At 34.7% G+C, this 19,095-nt stretch overlaps 1 protein-coding gene across 1 annotated transcript; it reads left to right on the forward strand.

The window, feature by feature from the left end:
* Positions 1–14,197: 14,197 nt before the first annotated feature.
* LOC134847587 (bone morphogenetic protein 7-like) lies at positions 14,198–16,967 on the forward strand. The gene is made up of 2 exons (XM_063864686.1): positions 14,198–15,811; positions 16,083–16,967. Exons 1-2 carry the CDS (start codon positions 14,777–14,779, stop codon positions 16,284–16,286), a joined length of 1,239 nt encoding a protein of 412 aa, XP_063720756.1. The 5' UTR covers positions 14,198–14,776; the 3' UTR covers positions 16,287–16,967.
* The last annotated feature ends 2,128 nt before the right edge of the window (positions 16,968–19,095 follow it).

Below are 19,095 nucleotides of genomic sequence, written 5' to 3' on the forward strand. Positions count from 1 at the left end.
ATAGTACGATTTGTTAGCTTGTTATTTCTAAAGCTTTAATAATTGTTACTATTATTTCTAGCAGAAATTTGCGAAAAAGAAAACCGACAAAACAAATTCCAATTTTTTCCAAGGAAAAAGTGACAAAACCAGATGATTCTTCCGATGAAGATATTATGGAAAATCCCGGTGAAGGCGGAGAATCTAGATAAATTTTTGGGCCTGAACCCATTGCGCCGTTTAAATCATCGGAATTTTCATAATCCATGTGTCCATTTTGGAGAACAGTTTTGGTAATTTTTCTAAGAATAGATGTTGTGTTATGAATGATGTTATTCCCAAAAGCTTTCAGTTGTTTTGGGGTATACATGCCTGCGCGTCTCAAATCGCATACGAGAAAATCCGTAATATGGCCTATATCTTGTGGAGCGAACATTAAAGGAGTCTTGAAAGGTATTGGAGCCGGCCTTAATTATTACCAAGAAAATTTATTGTCTAAATCAAGTTGAAAGTCATTTTTGTAGCCGGCAACGCAATGTATTTCGTTGGCAAAAGGAAAAGTTTGGCGGGTAACAGGGTCGACAATCATCGTTTGCCCATTATAGTAGATCGGCATTCGATCAAAGCATTTTTCGCAAGCTTTAAGAGTTGAAACTTTTCTTGGGCAGTGATATAACCAGGCAATTGCTCCATCGGTGTCCAAGAACATAGAGCGGTTACCAGTTAGCATGTATCCTGCAAGCCTGATATTTTGTAAAGCTAACATCATTATTGTTAGAATTTGTGTCCTTTTGAGTTCACATTGATTTTGTAATAATGTCATTTCAGCGTGTCTGAGTTGCTGAGCATTGAAGTACATTATTTAATCTAACTTTGCAACCAGATGAAGTTCGTAATCAATTTCATCTGTATCTACATGGCGCTAAAGAGGATTCCAATTCTTATTGTTACGTTCATCATGGAGGAATGAAAAAATTACTTGAATCCTGAGGGTAGTTCAAAGGTTTCACTCTTATTTGATCGTTCTCATTTATTTGCATTTGATAGTAATTTTGCAAAAACTGGAATGACAAAATTGTTCGTATCAAGGCGAAGACTTGAACATTATAACTGCTTTTAAAGGTATATGTTATAGTGATCGCTTCAAAAAAGATGAAGTTTTCAAAAAAAAAAAACGGAATATTTCAAATTTTGGTTGAGATTTGTTTCTGAAATGTTTGGTTTCTGGCATTATGTCCAATAGACCGAAAAACATGCCTCAGCTCATTGAAAAACGACTTCTACCACTGATTAAAACTACCAAATCGGGCTAGTCGGCAATCTTCCAGCCCCATAACTTTGCAAAAAATATATTAATGCAATATTTTTTTTATTTGAGCTTAGAACGACAAAACTGTTCAAATGATTTTAAAATGTCCAAATTTGCTAGTTGTCATAATTTGCTAGTTTGTCAGCGGGCACAAAGAATTCACAAAATTTACATCGAGCACAAAGATTCCGTTACTTTCTTCGAAAGTTGGATCAAACACCTATTCAAACAAACCTGCGCTCTAACCGTTAAGTTAAGATATTACAGTATTGTGGCAAGCAACAGGGCAAGCAACATTTTTTTTATATTCATATACATTAAAACGAACTGTAAAAGTCTTGAACGGGATATTCATAGTTTTTGTAACAGGCCTTTGATAAAATCTACAAATTCAAAAGGCACAAAGAGCTTTACTTAATAGGTGAGTATAGAAACTTTGCATATAAATACAACAAGCACGGGTTCGGGGCTGGGCGGGACCCTCAAAGTTGTATATATGAAACGCTATCAACCGCTCCTTCTGGATACCAACCGTCCAACGTTTATCTTAGCTGTTAAATACCCTACTCGAATACATCCCCAGACTTTTGAGCGCCAATCCTAGCTCGGATAAAATATGAAGCAAAAGCACTCTGTTAGCTCATTTTTATTTGTTTTTTTTCGAATTCTAAACCCTCAATTTATTTTTTTCCTGATTTTTTTCGCAGCTACTTTATCGATGTGAACCAATTAAGAGACAACCAATTAATCATCTTCAACACTTAGAAATCCTATAACTTTTTTGAATAAAGGAGTAAATAAAGATCTCAAATGCTGATTAAACGCTCAAGCTGGTATAAATTATTGAATGCAATTAACTTCTAAACGCGAAGGGACTTTATGAAAGTGAAGTTCAAAAAAAAGTAAAAGAAATGAACAAAAAATAGACATTGATTAGCATGCTTGCGGATTCCGATGACATTTTATAGAATCCATTGACAAAACAGTAAAATACTCTGGAATTCAATGACAAATGCTGGAATTCAGTGAATTTTATTTGAATTCGCTCCATCTGAAAAAGCATGTTTGCACGTGGAATCCATAACAGATTTGGCTATTCATTTTTCTCTAAGTCCACATTGTCTCTAGATTTTCAATTGCTCTAGATTGCAATTACAATTCTGGTGTTTGATCAAGAGTCTTTCGCGATTCTTGCAATTCTTTGTTTCGCCGTAGAAAACTCTGCAGAATTCAGTGACAATATCCATGGAATCTGAACCGTTAAACAAATATGCAGGCTTAGTGTTGTAATGTTGTTTGTCAGTCTATAGAAGCTTGAGGCGGCGCAACTCCGATAACAAGACTGGCAACTTATTTTTCGCGAATGGCTTAGAAATATGTTCAGCGTCCTGGAAAATTGGAACCCCCTCATACAGAGCTGAAAATACACGCGGTTCGGGGGTTTCGCCAATAAATAGAGGTCCCATGTCAATATAATGAAACTTGGGATACTTCTTTGACATCTCTTTGTAAAACTCTCGCAGAAACGACACCCCAGGTTCTTCATAAAGTGTCATTGGGCAGATTTCTGAGGTGTTTGAAGCCTGCTTCTCTAGTTTTTTCAAACAAGCTATCACACCTCTGAACTTGGGAAGCTGATGCATAATCATAAAGACTGGGTGAGTGAAAGGGATCACGCTTTCTATGAACTTCGGAATTTCAATACGTAAGACTTGTTGCCAAAATCGCTGTTGTTTTCGAGCAGATATTTCAGAACCATGATTGGAAAATTTGACATTCGCTGTATGCAAGCTCCTTGTGAAATATAAAGAGATTTCAGTTTTGTTTTCCTGAATGTAAGCTAAGGCCTTACGTGCGATAGTGTTAGGGTCCTTTTTCAGTGCACCCTCTATTTGCTCACCTGCACCGAGAGACCAGCTGTAAACTGGGAAAAAAGGGGCTCCCGCCTGGCCAAAACTTCCGTACAACGCTTTGATTCCACATGTTTCATGCAACTCTCGGAACAAGCTACTCCAGTGGTAGGAGTAAGAGTCGCCAGCTACGAGGATGCCTAAGTCTTTCGGAAGGTATCCGCATAGTTTCAAGAGCTCTTTGTCAAGTATCATCCCGTTTTGAAGTGCTTCTGTATTTATCGCTGCTATATTTCCATTAAGTAGTGGTGTAGCTCCCATTTGAGTCGAGACACCGGTGCAAAAATAATTTCCAAGAGTAAAACTTAAATCAAGCGACAGAAATTGGTTCAGAAGAATGGGCTGAAAACTTGTCAGCACAATGAAAACCAACAGCGTTTTAGAGTAAGTCAGATTTTTACAGTAAATTTTAACCGGCTCTTCAATAAAGGTGTTTATGAAATTAGCAATAGCAAGTGTGAAAAATAACACTGAAGCCGGTCTAATTAAACCGTTCACTGGGAGAATTGAATTAATGTCTCCAAGTTTAATGAACGGTAAGTGAACAAGATACATCCCATAGGAAAGTTTTCCAACGAAACAAAGAAAATTATTGTGGAAAACATAACTCTTAAAAACATTATTTTCTGAAGAAACTTCTAGTGAAGTTATCAGCATAAATGTAAGTAGCGCAGTGGAAAATCCTAAAAACAGGGGACTGGTTTTTGGCATTGCAAGCAGACCACATAAACTAATCAGAACAAATAAAGATAGGCAATCTGCAAATTGTCCACAAAAACTTTTTACTTTTTTCGGAACCTTAAAACATCTTCCTTGAAATATAAGAAGCATAATTGAATTAATAGAGCCCAAACTGAATTGGTACACTCTGCCCCAAGATGAAAAATAGGACACCATTTTAGAGCCGACGTATAATTCAACGTTAACAGCCATGAAGACAAACGTGAAAGCCAGAAAAAAGACAAGTAACAGCCAGTGTTTATTTTTACATATGTGAGACACTATTAAAAGGAAGAGGGGAAAACAAGCGTAGAATTGTTCCTCAATGGACAGAGACCAAAAGTGAATGACCGGACTCTGGTCAGAACCTTCATTGGTAAAGTAATCCAGGGCAATCTCAAGTCCATGCCAGTTTTGGTAGTATAATGAAGACGCTATGAAAGATTTTTTATGCATTAAGACATACTTAGGTAACTCCGTACACCGAAAAAGAATTGCGGTGACGTTTAGAACGGCAGCCGAAGCAGGAAAGAGTCGAATGAAGCGTCGGCAGTAGAACCTCTGGAAGTCCACGCGACCGGATTCAAGTATCTCGCGTAAAAGGATCGACGTGATAAGAAACCCAGACAGCACGAAAAACACGTCGACTCCGATCCACCCATTTTCCATATATGGAACATTGCAGTGAAAAAGTATGACAGCCATACATGCCATGCCTCGAATTGCGTCCAAGTGCTTTCGATATGCCAATTTTTCCAACATTTTTGCAATTTTCGATTCAGTCTCACATTACTTGGACGCAAAAACAATAAATTCTAGAAATGAAAAATAAAAGTATATGGTTGCGATTGTGGTAAATTCTTTCATGTTGAACGGTTGGTTTATTTTTATGAATGGGTAAACTAGACTTATCGATATTAATTCCTTTAAAATGGCAAGTTTTCCACCTGTTTCTTTTTCAGAGAACGCAATGTACACGACGACATGCTGTCTCACCTTTAAAACTGAATACTTCTAGAATGGGGAGATGTTAGCGGAAGATGATTCACATTAAATCTGCTGTAATTCAATCGCATATAACGAACATAAATGGGTCAAATTTCAAATTGAATTTAAAAAATGGATCCAGTATCACACGAAGGGCTTAGCCTTATCAAGACTTATGATTTCAGAAATATTTGACGAAAATGATTGTCAGAATCACAAGAAAACTCTATCATCTCTTTTTACCAATATTTTGGAAACTTCATTGTGTGAAAATTTACGCAGCTTATCCTAGTTTTTTTGTTTATAATATTTAATTAAAAAGTTGTCAATTTTGTACAAACGAAGCCGCAACCATTTTTTTTTCAATTTTTAGGCAAGCTTATCTCCATAAACTGCCAAAAAAGATGAAAAAACTTCTTTTTGGTGATCTACCGGCTTTCGAACATTCGAATTGTGTTTTGTTCATTTTTCATTTCACGGAGATGAAACTACAAAAGTCGCAGACTGTGTAAGTAGCGCAAATTGTTTTGACAGAGTTTTTGAATTGAAGTTAAAAAATCGAACTTAAATTTGTTACAAAGTTGCTGTATATTTTCCCCATTTTTTCGTTGTTTTCTTTTAGCTAGTAAGAGAGGGCTGAACTGTTTAATTGGTTTTTGAAATAGTTCGAGTTTGTACAAATAATGCAAAAAATTGAGAATCTATTAGATTGATAACTAATTCTGAAGTTTCTAACAGTACTGACAAGAACTGGGTTTGCAATTTATTGTAGAAGCTTTATTGAAAGGGTCTCAAAGAATCATGTATAAACAAATAAAAATAAATTAGTTTGATGCTAAAAACAGTTGAACGATTTTACACCTATTTTTGGCCTTTTTTGGTACCTGCAGTTTTAAAAGAGTTTTGAATACATCTAAACCATTATTCATTATGTTATTTCTTTTAATATCAAATGTAGTTTTTCTTTCTAATTTTCAAAATTTTCAAAAAACTGCAGTAAAACATTTACTTGTCGGTTGTTCAATGATATATTGAACTAATTCGTAAATCCATTAGGATTAAAGAGAAGGATAATTGAATTGAAAAATCCTTTTAGCAAAAAGTCATTCAGTTCGTTAGTTTTCCAAACCCTGCTGGAAAGTTTTCTTAACAAAATGCTACAGAACACTCAATTGAGCAATCATTCATTTTAAAAAATTAAAATTAAAAAAACTTTATATTAGCTTAACCAACTATTTGAACTATTGCTGTTTTGATTAGTAGTTGAGTTCCAAGAAGTCCAACTAAATTGAGTTCATTTACAAGTTTCTCAGTGCTGGTAGTCTGGCAAGTAAAACTGAGCAAAAAATTTTCTGGGAAAAAACTTCTTCCGACTTTGTAAAGTAGCCGTAAGATTGAAACGAAGACATGTCAAAGCATTAGGTTTGAATCAAATAACCGTTTTGGGTTGACAAAAACAAAATCGATAAAACAAAAAAGCAATATGAACGTAGAGGTTATCATGCATATTTGAGTTAAAATGACGATAGAACTGGAAAAATATTAGAGAGTACGAAAGATAACGAATCCGTGACGTAATAAATCCGAAGATTGAAAACAGAGAATAGTCGTGTCTTTGGGTGAGTCTTAGATTTTTAAGAAAAATTTTGTATCACAAAATCTGCTGTCCCAAATAATCATCGGTTTTTGTTATTCAAACAATTTAAGTCGTATTTCAAACATTGAACATTAAGAAATGTAATTCAGTGTCCAGTTAAACCAAATTAAATTTGCTATACTTTTGATTTTTTATATTTGTTTTTTGTTTTTGAATTCCGACCGATTGCGTTTAAACTAAAATTATCATTTTACGCTTATGTTTCAATTTAGGAAGTGGAAATTTTATTTTACTCCATTTAAATGAGGTTTCAGCCCCTTTTGGGAATACAATGTTTGAAAAATGGTATCAAATTTGTATAAAAACCACTAATAAATCCATTATAGAGCGGTAAGTAGAATGAATTACTTAGGCTATCTTGAGTTGATCTGTAAATTCTGTTCAAAAAATGTGGTGAAAAAATCATTGTTAATTGAATCCATTCTCGAGTTTGTCAGCGCTGGTGTTATGAAAATTAGTCTGATTAGAATTAATTTTTGGCAACCCTCGAAAAGTTTTGACAACCTCAGAAATTATATGCCTTATACGGGTTTTTACTGATTTGCCTAATTTTGGGCTGAAAACTATTCTGTGAGATAAAATCTTCCCATTTCCTTAAATACTCGGAACAGTTAAGCAAACTCTTGCAAACTCACAAACCAAGTTATGTTTTAATATTTTTTTGGTCAATTTTGTGTAGACAAAACAAAGCTAAACGAGTAAAACAATGGAAAAGCACTTTAACCGAACAAAAACTTGCAAGTACAGATACCTACAAATTTTTACTGAGGCATTGAGCAAAAAAACATGTCTCAAGCTGATACTTTCCCACTTCACAAGGTAGTCGGAATGATGATATCGAACCTTGAAAAGTTAAAAATCTAAGGTTTGATATTGAGCCCATTTTGCGCAGATAAAACAAGGCGCAAACAGTACAGCAGTAAATAAGTAATGCAATCGTAGAGATAATTATGTATACTCATAAAGAATTGGCGACACATATGAAAAATCAATTGTCGGTACGAGAGATAACGGATCTGAGACGTTATGAGTCCGACCAATGAAAACGGAAATTATTTTTTTGTTCGAGTTTTTGTTTTTTTTTAAATTTTTTTTACCCACATCATCTGGTACCCCATTTTATCATCGCGATTTATGATATTGAAGCTTTTTTGGCCGCAAATCAAACAAATTTAAATGTTTTTGAAACAAGCACCTCAATGTCAGATAAACGCATACAAAATTTATGATATTTATGCTAAATCCGAGCGAAAGAAGTTTATGAGCAGGCTTAACTTAATTTCAAATTCAATATCATTATTCAGTTTAGTTAATTAAGTAAAACTACTTTAGAAAAAACAAAATTTCCAAGTGTCTGTTAGCTCTTTCTTGAGAATTTAGAAATTTGAAAAATACCACAATAATGGTATAAGACCGCTTACATCAGTAAACTGTTTTACTAAATTAATTTAGCCATTTAAAATTGATGTGTAGAGCGTGTAAGTTCTAAACAAAAATCAATTTAAAATGTCTCCAATGCGGAAAAACGGTAGAAAAGGATCAGTTTTGGGTAATCCTCAAAATTTTTGACAGCCCTCAGAAAAGATATCATACCACATTTAACATCTGGCGACTGAAAATGAGCAAAAAAAACGTATTAAAAATAGAAACATGTTTTGAAAAAATGAGTATAATCTCTTCCCATTTCGTAAAATATTCGGAATGATAAAACAAAATTTTGATACGTCAAAACTTCAAGTTTTTATCTTTGGTCCATTTCGTGTAGACAAAGTATGGCAAAAGCGGAATAATAGTGAAAAAAATTCATATATCACAAGAGATAATGAAGCATAACCATATTGAATTTACAACACAGTTGTATAAAATGTTAATGGGTACAAGAGATAAGAGATCCCATGCGTTATTAATCACCCCATTTAAAAACGAGGAATTAATCACGCCACAAAAAAAAACGAGATTAATTTTGCCTTTGAGTGAATTTTAGTTAACAATTTTTGATCTTACAAAATCTGAAGTCCCAAATAGTCATCATATTTGGCCGAGTGATCTATGATATTGCAGAGACTTCCAAATGCATTTCTAACAACTTTAAAAACTTTTTGATTAGGATATATTGTTTGAATTAATCCACTTTTTAAAATGTTCTTGCTGAACTTCATGTTCCAGCTTTGCAGAAGCTCGGGCTTTATGTTGGGGCTTTCGAGATATATGTTCAAACTTTATAGTATTAAATGCAGACTTTTCAGTATCACGTTGCAAATTTATGCTCAGACTTTGCAGATTTTATGTTTTGACTTGGCCGACTTATCTTTAGATTTTGTAACTTTAAATTTTTGACTTTGCAGAAGTATGTTCAGACTTTGCAGACTTATATTCAGACATTGCAGACTTTTTGTGTCAGACTTTGTAACTTTAAGTTTTTGACTTCGCAGACGTATGTTCAGACTTTGCAGACTTATGTTTAGACAATGCAGACTTATGTTCAGACATTGAAGACTTTTACCTGCGTTATGACTATGAATCGGTCCCAATGCGAATTGATTCAGAATTTTCAGCACGGTCAGTTTTTACAGTGATGTTGAGGCAGTGAAAACAAAATTGTCCCAAATTACGGATAATTTTATCGAATGCGTAAATAATTATGGTAGAACAAGACTGCTCGTATCAAGGCGAAGTTTTGAAGGTTTCGATTGTATTTTAATTAATCTCCAATAGTTTTTGGTAAATTAGATTTTGGCAAAACTATGAAGTTTAAGCTTAACATATTATTAAATTTTTGGTGGTGAAATTTGAGTCCTGTATGGAAATAATGAAGTCAATTAGCTTATTGCCTCAATTCATTTCGGAACAAATTTGTAGTGAGGGATAATTCTTCAACGTTGAATATAAAACGAGCAGTTTAGACAGATTCTGATGGGAAATTGTAGTGGTGTGCATAACCCGCTGGGCCCATGCAGGTCAAGGGCTTGATCCCCGAGAGATAAATTAGTTTTATGAAACTAGTTTTAAAAAAACTCCCCGAATATACTTATTTCTCATTTTTTGTCGAAGGTCGCAACAATCACCAGCTATTTTCTACAATTTAAACGTTATGTTCATTCAAAATTTCGGTACGTAATTATGCTTTTGGAACAGCTGGTAAGTCAATTAATTAAGGTGAAAAAAAGGCGAATAGGCTACAAAAAGCCAAAACTTGCCTACAATAAAAACGTTTCAAAATTTCGTCAAAGTTATTACTGATATAGAAAAAAATCCAATCATGAAATGAAACCAAGAAAATGCGCACACTGTAAGCAACAATTCCTGTTATTTTGGAATTCCTTTTCTTTTCAAAATTTTTTTTATCCGTTTGGTGGTTCCCACTAATTTTTTTGTATCATTTTTTGTCCAAAAAGTATCTCTCTTTTTTAGAAAACTTTTTGGCAAAAGTTTTTTGACTCAAACTATAGAGAACTGATTGACAATTTAGTGAAAAATTGTAAAGTTGGCTTTTTCAAAAAAAATCATATTTTAGTCGAATATTAAAAATTGACTGAACATTTTATATGGAAGTAGCAAAGACTATCAGTAGTTCAAATGAGAAAATGAACTTTTTCCGCTCGAGTAACATTTCACGCAGTAATGCCAAAGTTCATTTTTTCAAGAAAAATCAGAAATCCACGATTGGTTTATTGATTGATGTCACTTCGCTGAAGATGGAAAGACAATTTAAATAAACTAACCTTCGCCCATATCGTTTCAGTAGTTCCAGTCTGGATATGCAGGTTGAAGGTAAGGTAACGAAGACAGCTTTTTATAAGTCTTAAGAGGTCAAAGACATAGTTTTTGACAAAATTAGGGGAATTAAAAATAAAAGATGAAATGAACGTCATCGTTTCATGAGAGATAAAATAACCCAAAATGAAGGATTATGCAATGTAAGAGTGTATGAAGGGCAGAACAGTACGGACGTTATGGTCAGTCTACTCTATAAAATTAGGTAATTGAAAATATTTTGTTACTGCAATTGGGATGCACAAACAGGTAGATCAGTCAAAGGCGTATAAATTGGATGAAGTGGGGAATTTTGGGAGCGGGAGTGGAGCGTTAAGGATTGCCTTGGTAAAGTCTTTCGTATGAATGTTTTCTAAAGTGACTTGAAATCATTCAAAACGAATTTATTCTATCTTTGTTATTTTTGAAAGTATTACAATCATTGGTTTCGTCAATTATTTTGTCAAGTTCGACATTGGAGTTATGTTTAACTAGTTAATTAGTTCAGGAAGTGAAAAGAACGTATGTCAAAGACGGTGAAGATCCAGGTATTTTTCCAGCTGAAAAACTTTGCTTATATATACTGTCAAAAAATTGATGCAGGGTTAGTGTTTGATTTTCAAGGAGTAAGTGTTCAACCAATTTCATCTTTGTGCACACTGCCTTGACGCATAGATTCGAACTTTGAGAGCCTCAATAAATATTTGGGAGCAGTGTGGGATCAAACTTTTATGACTAAGTTAGCAGTTTTCAAACCAGTAACGAAGCAAAAAACGATCCTACGCAAAATATAATTTTCGACTTGACCTCAAGATAATAATATCTTTCAGACAATATTCAAAATTTTTGTTTAAAAACAATTAAATAGTCGAATAAGGACTGTACAAAAAATCTTGAGGCGACTGTACAATTGGTCTCAAGCGACGATTCGCAGCTGTTTCAAAAAAGACAATTTGCACCAAGCGCTAACTCGTAGCAAAAAACAATTAGCAGCAAAAAAACTGTGAGACAACTAATTGATGCGAACTAAACACAAAACTTTGTTGTGGCTGTGGGGGGTTTAAACCCAGCGAGCAATCAAAATTTTTAATTTAGTACCAGTTATGAGCTAAGTTCAATTTTGAAATGAATTATCAGTAAAAATAAGAGATATTGAACGCGAGTAGCATCTAGAACACCTTTGTTTTGTTTCATGCGTTTCAAATTTCTCTTGCAAATCATTACACTTACTGCCATGCCTCCAAAGTTTCTCACGATCGAGCGAGGAAAACAGACAAACCGCGAGGAAATCAGCAGATGACTTAGTCAGTATATCTGGATAATATGGTCACAAAAATATTGCATGCGAGGGAGAAGTTAAAAAAGCGCTAGCTTCAACTTTCAAAAATAAAGTTTTCTAATTTTTTATTATTTTAAAATGTTAATTAGCATAACATACAAAAATATTGCATGCTAGGGAGAAGTTAAAAAAGCGCTAGCTTCAACTTTCAAAAATAAGGTTTTTCTAATTTTTTATTGTTTTAAAACGTTGAATTAGCATGACAGGAAAACGTTTCTTTGGGGGGAAACTGGCCATACCCAACGGAACAAAAACAGGGTGGATTTTTAACGACTGGTGTATTTTCAACGACTGGGTGTATTTTGGAGCCATCGAATGTTTTTTTTTGGCCTGTTATAAAACTGTAAGTTTACAGATCTAAATTGCTATCAAACAGAAAAAAAGCAATAGTAGAGCCTCTCAGGATCATTTACGTGGAAAACACTGGAGATATTTGCCTCGAAACTTTTCTAGGTCCTAAGAAAAAGTTACTCGCCAGAACTGTGTAACGGCAACGAGCAATTAATTAATTCCACCCCCACTCAATCAATAAAAGACAATGCCGTGCCTCTGGGGTTAAGAAGACCATTAGGGGAGATATTTTACTCCTTTTGATCCGGGGTCAGATAACAAAGACCATATGTTAAAATTTTCCACCGACGATCAACACAGTCTGGAACGCAGATGGGACATTTAAAGAAAACCCCGCGTTAAATTTTCGTTTTTTCTTTCAATTCTTGTTGTGGTTCACGATCAAATTCTTTCTTTAGTCTTCTTTCGTTTCAGAACAAAATTGAAGAGCAATACATCCGGGCTTTCAGACAACTCGAAGAAATCAATCCAGGACTTGGGCCCCCACAGATTGTGGTAGATTTTGAGAAGGCTTCAATTAACGCGTGTCTGAAGGTTATCAATGGAGTAACTATCATAAGTTTCTTCTTTCACTTAACTCGAGATCGGATTAGCACCAGTTTATCGAGAAGGTATAAAAATTAGGCTGCTTCTAAACTCATTCACTGCTCTGCCTCTAATACTTCAGCTCGACTTTGAAATCGGCATGACTGCTTTATGCTATGAAACTTCTGACAAAAGTTACGAGTCCCCCTTACTTGATTTTTTGATTGTTTTTAATCAAGTTTAGTTGAAACCCTCCTCCAAGGACGCGGGTGGGTTGGCAAATTCCCTATTTCCTTTTGGAATCAGTTTGAAAACGCCGAAATTGGAAGACAGAAAACCAACAACTCGGTCGAGTGATGGCATACGGCCTTCCAGATGGGTTTATTCAACTCCTGACAAAAAAAAAGTATGTCGGAGTACAAATTGGTTAGAATGACTGCCTGAGAATATGCTGCCAAGGTGGCAAATTACCAAATAAATTCAAGTCAGATTAGTTGAAGTCCTTTAACATTATAGCAACAATAGTACTTTCAAGCAGCTTGAGGGCCTCTTGTTCAGTTTTGTTTATTTTTGTTTCTTTTTTTTAAATTTAACCCTTTCATCTCGTTTCTTTTGATCTGATCAACAATTTTACCGCTTTTATATGTCGCTTGCTACGAGTCTAGTGCTGCGAATAGTAGTTTTTTTTACAAATGCTACGAACAGTCGCTTGCGACGAATTGTCGCTGGCCACGATTTATCGCCATGCCTAAAAAAACACTCTAAGCTTAATATTTGCGCACTTTCTTCGAAATTCGGATCAACATAACAACAGGACACATTTTAAAAAAGTTGACAAAATATAAACGATAGTCGACAAAGTTGAAGAAAAAAAATAAGCAGGAACATTGAAAGACGTTATTCGACTCGTAAATTTGAAGTATGTCAATGTTTGACCACCTCAATTAATATTGTATCAGTAAATATTCACCGGTAAATTTGTAACACCTGCTTTGCGCTGCATATTCTGGGAAAATGATGTAACTTTGCGCTTTTGGTGTATGCGCTTTCAATCATTTTTCAAAAATCCGTCTCTACCCCCCTTCTCTTAGCTTTCCTTTAAGAAAAAAGGCTGGGGCGATAATTTAACGTTTAAGGATAAACGAAGGGCAACAAAAACAGGACCACTTCCGACCTAAATACCGATTGATACAAAATTGTGAACTTTCACAAAATTAAGTTATAAATGTAGTTGCGCTCGGGGGTTCGACGGGGGCTTGAAAAAATTGTTGATTTTTTAAAGTTAGCTAATTTGAAAACTTCAAGCTCTGTCCAAGCACTAGAATGGTCATATTTGGCAGAATATTTTGCGCCGCAGGCAATATTTTGATAGAGAATGTCAATTTAAATTTTTTTTTTTTGAAAATTTCGACTAAAATTTGCCTTTAGTGTGCTCTCTTCTTCAAAATTGGCATATATTGGCTTTCATTGCACCTTAGGAAGTTTGTAGGACCCGTTAGCCGGAAATGACCTTCATATAATAGAAACAAAGGAAAACAGTCGGCAACAGAAGGGAGGGAGCGGGTCCTCGACCAGGCACATTCACTTGCTATTCTAGTGGTCTTGTATCATGGTCGCGCACCAAATATTTCCGCAGCGATTTTAATCAACAAAACTGCAATGGTAGATTTTGTTGGTAAGCAAAAGCTATATTAGATTTAACGAGCCATTTTGCATTATCATAACAAAGTTAATCACATGTTAGCTTAAACACTTGTAATTATCTACACAGATACCAGCTTTTATTACCAGCAAAAACACGGCAGAAGATACTCTTGTTTTCGTAATAAGTTCGTTAATTGCATGTTTTGCAGTGCTTTTGACTTGTCAAATGTTCTATCTTGTCTGAAGCCGCAGAAAGAATTCTTGATTTTTGAACACGCACAGCGTTTCGATAGTTTTGATCTGGGAGCTTGGTGGTTTCGAGAATTCAAAATTAAGAGGCCCCAAAACTAAAGATTAACTCTAATATTTTTATCAGAAATCGGAGACTGATAAGTTAAATGAAGTTAAGCACCCAAAAAGGAATTTTATTCATTATACGAGACCCAGTTATAGATTTTATGTGCCAGTCTTCCTTCGCAAAATTTCATAAAAATCTTTCTCATAAGTAACTTATAATTACATTTTACCTACCCCATTCTTGATTTAGTTTGAATTTTGTTTTCATTCATTTAAAGTTTTTCATAAAATTTATTCTCTTTAAAATGCTTACTAAACTGCTTGTTATTTTAACTCTCGGAATTTATTTGATTATTACAGATGATTTTTCAATCGAGGAAGGAAATGCTTTCACAAAAATCTCGAAACATAGCCCTGAAATCACCATAATAGAGCAAGAGTTTTTAAGCTTGCTTGGGTTGCAAAATCGACCCAAGCTTGACCTTGAAAAATATCGTCACAACTCCGCTCCCCACTTTTTGCGACAGATTTACAACTGGCTCGACAAAATTACCCTGGAAAACGCAAAAGAGCTTCTACAAGGAGAAGTTGATTCGGAGAAAATGCTGGAAGCAATTTCAAAAGCCGACTTTATAATTTCGTTTATAAACCAAGGAATCCATATGGAAAAAGGTTACAAAAGTTTAACAGATCCGTCTATGAAATCGCATTTCTCTCATGAGTATCTGTACTTCGACGTTTCTGACATTGCAAGTCAAGTGGACGTTAAGCAGAAGCCGATCTTGGCCGAACTTCGGATCTACAAGGAGCTTTCGCCTATCTTCCCTAAAACAGGTGATCATTTCACAGTGACACTTTACAAAGTTGTCCCAGTAGGAGACGATCGACTTGGCTTGGAAGTTGTCGCCAAAAAGGCGGTTCATCCCTACTTCTTCGGCTGGACGGCCTTCGACTTGACTGAACTCCTGGCGGAATGGCAGAATAACCCTTTCGTCAACTTCGGTCTTCAAGTCGTCGTTCGGGATTTCAACGAAACGGTTGAATACTCGCTCACAGCTGTCGGGATTTCCGGAAACCATGCCGACGATTTCAAACAACCATTTCTGGCAGCGTTTTATTCCTCGTTTGACGAGACTCGAAGCCGAAACCTGATGTCCCGAAAGCGCCGTTCGGCCAACCCCTCGTATCCGACAGTTATGATTAACAGTGACCCGTACCACAGAGCCAAAACCCGATGCCAGAGAAAGACTCTCTTTGTGAGTTTCGCAGATCTCGGCTGGGATGACTGGATTTTGGCACCTGAGAGCTATCACGCCTATCACTGCAGCGGAACTTGCCAGGTATTTTTTGAACATCAAATTTGTATACTATAAAGAATAGGTAAAATACAAAATTTATCAATTCAATTTTCAATCAATGTCTGTAACCAACAGGGTTTTCGCGCATTTTTTTACTCTAAGGAATACAATAATTTCCAAAGAACTGAATAATTTCCAAATATTTAAATGACTTCCGCAAAGTCTTCTCTAAATTGATACAAAAGCGATTTTTTAATCAATCAAAGTTTCGGATTTTTCCTGAAGTTCTTCAGAAGTTTGTTGCTTTTTTCAGTTCCCCCTGGACTCGTCTCTGAACGCGACCAACCACGCCATCCTGCAGACTCTTATGCACGTATTCGACCCAGAGGGGGTGGAGGCCGCCTGTTGTGCCCCTCGGAAACTGTCCCCCATCTCTGTCCTCTACTTCGACGACGACTCCAATGTCATCCTCAAGCGATACCGAGAGATGGTAGTCGAGTACTGCGGATGCCAGTGAACTGTGTGACTCATGGGGGGTCTCTTCAGTCCTTCAGTCATTAGGAACCCCATCCACTATGCCACCCAAACTATCAGACGCGGACTTACTTAGTCTTTTCTGTAATGACTACCCGGTTAAATTGAACGTTGACTTACTTGCTGCTTAAAATACGAATGTGATATTATCAGTTCGTATGTATTATTTTAGAAGATTAATTTAGAAGCAGTATCGTTTGACCGAAAAGAACATAAAACACATGAATGATGTCACATTTGACTATTTATATAATGCTAAGTTGTTACCAAACTTTTGACTATATTGGTGAGCACGAGTGCCTTTTTTCCCAAATTATTTTTTTTTTTTGGAAAATTATTTTGCGTTAAAATGGTTGCCGATTTCTTAGAATTTGCGTTAAAATGTGTAAGAAATGAAACCAATTGCAGACTAAATTGCACTTTTGGTAAGAAACAATTCAAAGCTCTGCTGCAACTAAAAAAATTTGATTCGAGGCAAAAAAAAAGGAAAAACTGTTCTCAGATATTTTATTGTAGAAGATTTAGTGTTTTTTCTTTTTTATATTGGTGATATTGGTAATTGGACGAAATGATTCTTCAGATGTTTTGTAATGGTTTTATAAAATATCATTTGTACAGTAGTAGCACTTAACCCGTTAAATTACATAATTGATGTTTTTATATAGCTTTTAAACCTAGTTTATTCATAACATATTAACACCAAAATTTAGCTTTGGAGAATTACCGAACATTTTTAAATCAGATGATTGGATTTCGTTTACTTTTTTCCCACCCGCGACTTTCCACTAGTATATCTTTGGTTCTTGATGTCCAATTATGATTATTGTAGAAAAAATGAGCTGATTATAGCAAACATATTTGATTTTAATATTTAACCTTGTCAAACAACTAGTTCCACCTCGGAAATTGATGCTTATCTGAGGTGGGTGGGTAATTGGAGGTTTTGCCAACTTGCTAAAATTGTTTTGAAATTTGACCAACTTCGAAATCTATTGCCAAATTACAACCTCGTAAAATGATAATCAGCCAAAAATTGTTTCAAAAACTGATTTAACGCAAAAACATCGAAAACAATCTAAAAGACAATTAGTTGAACTTAATTATTCAAGAAAATTTTTTTTTATTTTATGCTACTTTCTGAGAGTTAAAAACGCGACAAGTTTGGCAACATACGTTGGTGTAAGCAAATTTTTGTTTCAGAAATAAAGTAACTGGTAAAATTTTTTCTCAGAAATCAACAGCATATCTTCACAATTAGGAGACTCAAAGAGAATTATTTTTTCAAACAGTTCTCGATTCTCTGATTATCAATTTTTGGAGCGGTCTATACTGTACTGGTTGAATACAATTTAGCCTTATTCAAAACTCAAATGTAGGATAAATAATATCAGTACTTGACCCGGGTTGATTGACCAAAAACGCTAACCATATAGTTTTCATACAATACCCTTAATATAGAAAGTTGCATGAAAGGTCTCTGTTTATTGGTTTTTCATATTATAAAATTGTATGCCTAGCATTTTACCATTCACCATAGGTTCTTCTCAAATTTTTGGGTTGTGTTCATAACCGAACACAAGTGACAAAGACCTTCGTTACTCAAAGATAATGGCAGCAAAGTTATAAAGGTCGTGCATTGGTAAAGACTTAAATATACATGCTTTACACAAACAAAATGATGAAGAAGCAATTTTCTTAATTTGGCAAAAACTTTCGAAGAGGCTAATTTACTGTATTTGAACTTTTATTAATTCATGCATTGCTCAAGCATACAAATAAACTCAATACGGAAGCAATAAGCTTTTTCAAGGTTTTTTTTCGGAGAAACTATTTAGAAAAACGGAAAACTAAATAAACTTTTGTGTATCCAGGACTACGTTATACACAAAAAAAATTAGGGTTCAAAGTTATATATTTTTTCTGGAAAATGTTTGTTCGCGAACAAAAGTTGCGCATGAAAAAACTACAGTACTTTATATACTTTAAAAAATTTTCAATGTGTACTTCAAAAAACGCTAGTCTTACAATTTTAATTTATGGAAATTGTATAAGTAGCATTTTTGACAAAAAATCTTTTTATTAATTTTGACGCTGCTCAGAATTTTTCGTCAAAATGAAAAAAGTTTTTAAAATGACACCATTTTAGCAAAAATGTATGAACTTTTGACTAGCATTTTTTCGTAGACTTAGCTTTCGGAAATGTATGATTAGGTCAACCCGGGAAGCTAGTTGTGTTCTCTCATTTTTCAAAGCAAAACCCGGCTCAAAAATTGCTTCAAGTCATAAGCTGTTAAGCAGTGATTCCGTTAAATAAAACGCACAATAACAGTCACAGCGATTGTAAGCGCAGTGGATCAAGGTTTCAGATATTGCCAAAATATGATTAATTGTTGTTTTATTACAAGGAAACTGCTGTTAAAAGCTTTTTTTGTCTTTTTCTTTTTAAATTTGGTATTAAATAATGAAATACTCTGTTGGTTAAATCGTCTCCTGCGTCATGCGTTCCAATTTTTTTGACCAAATTTTTCAGTTCTTGAATTAGTTTGAATTGTGTTGTCTGAAGTATCATTTTGTACTGGGAGCCGGATTGCAAGCCGCGAGTATTCGGGACATATTGCAAAAAATAAGAACATCAATTAACTTGCCAAAAATTTAGTGTCCGTAAAATTTAAAAGATTACGGTCTTAAAAACAACTAAACTGGTTGTTTTTTTTTCTAACATTATGCCTCTTTGTCTTTTTCGCCATTTGACCGAAACAAGTGGATCTTATAGAAAATTGAAAATTTTGACA

This window comes from Symsagittifera roscoffensis, chromosome 6 (assembly GCF_963678635.1).
Source record: "Symsagittifera roscoffensis chromosome 6, txSymRosc1.1, whole genome shotgun sequence".
Classification (NCBI taxonomy): Eukaryota; Metazoa; Xenacoelomorpha; order Acoela; family Convolutidae; genus Symsagittifera; species Symsagittifera roscoffensis.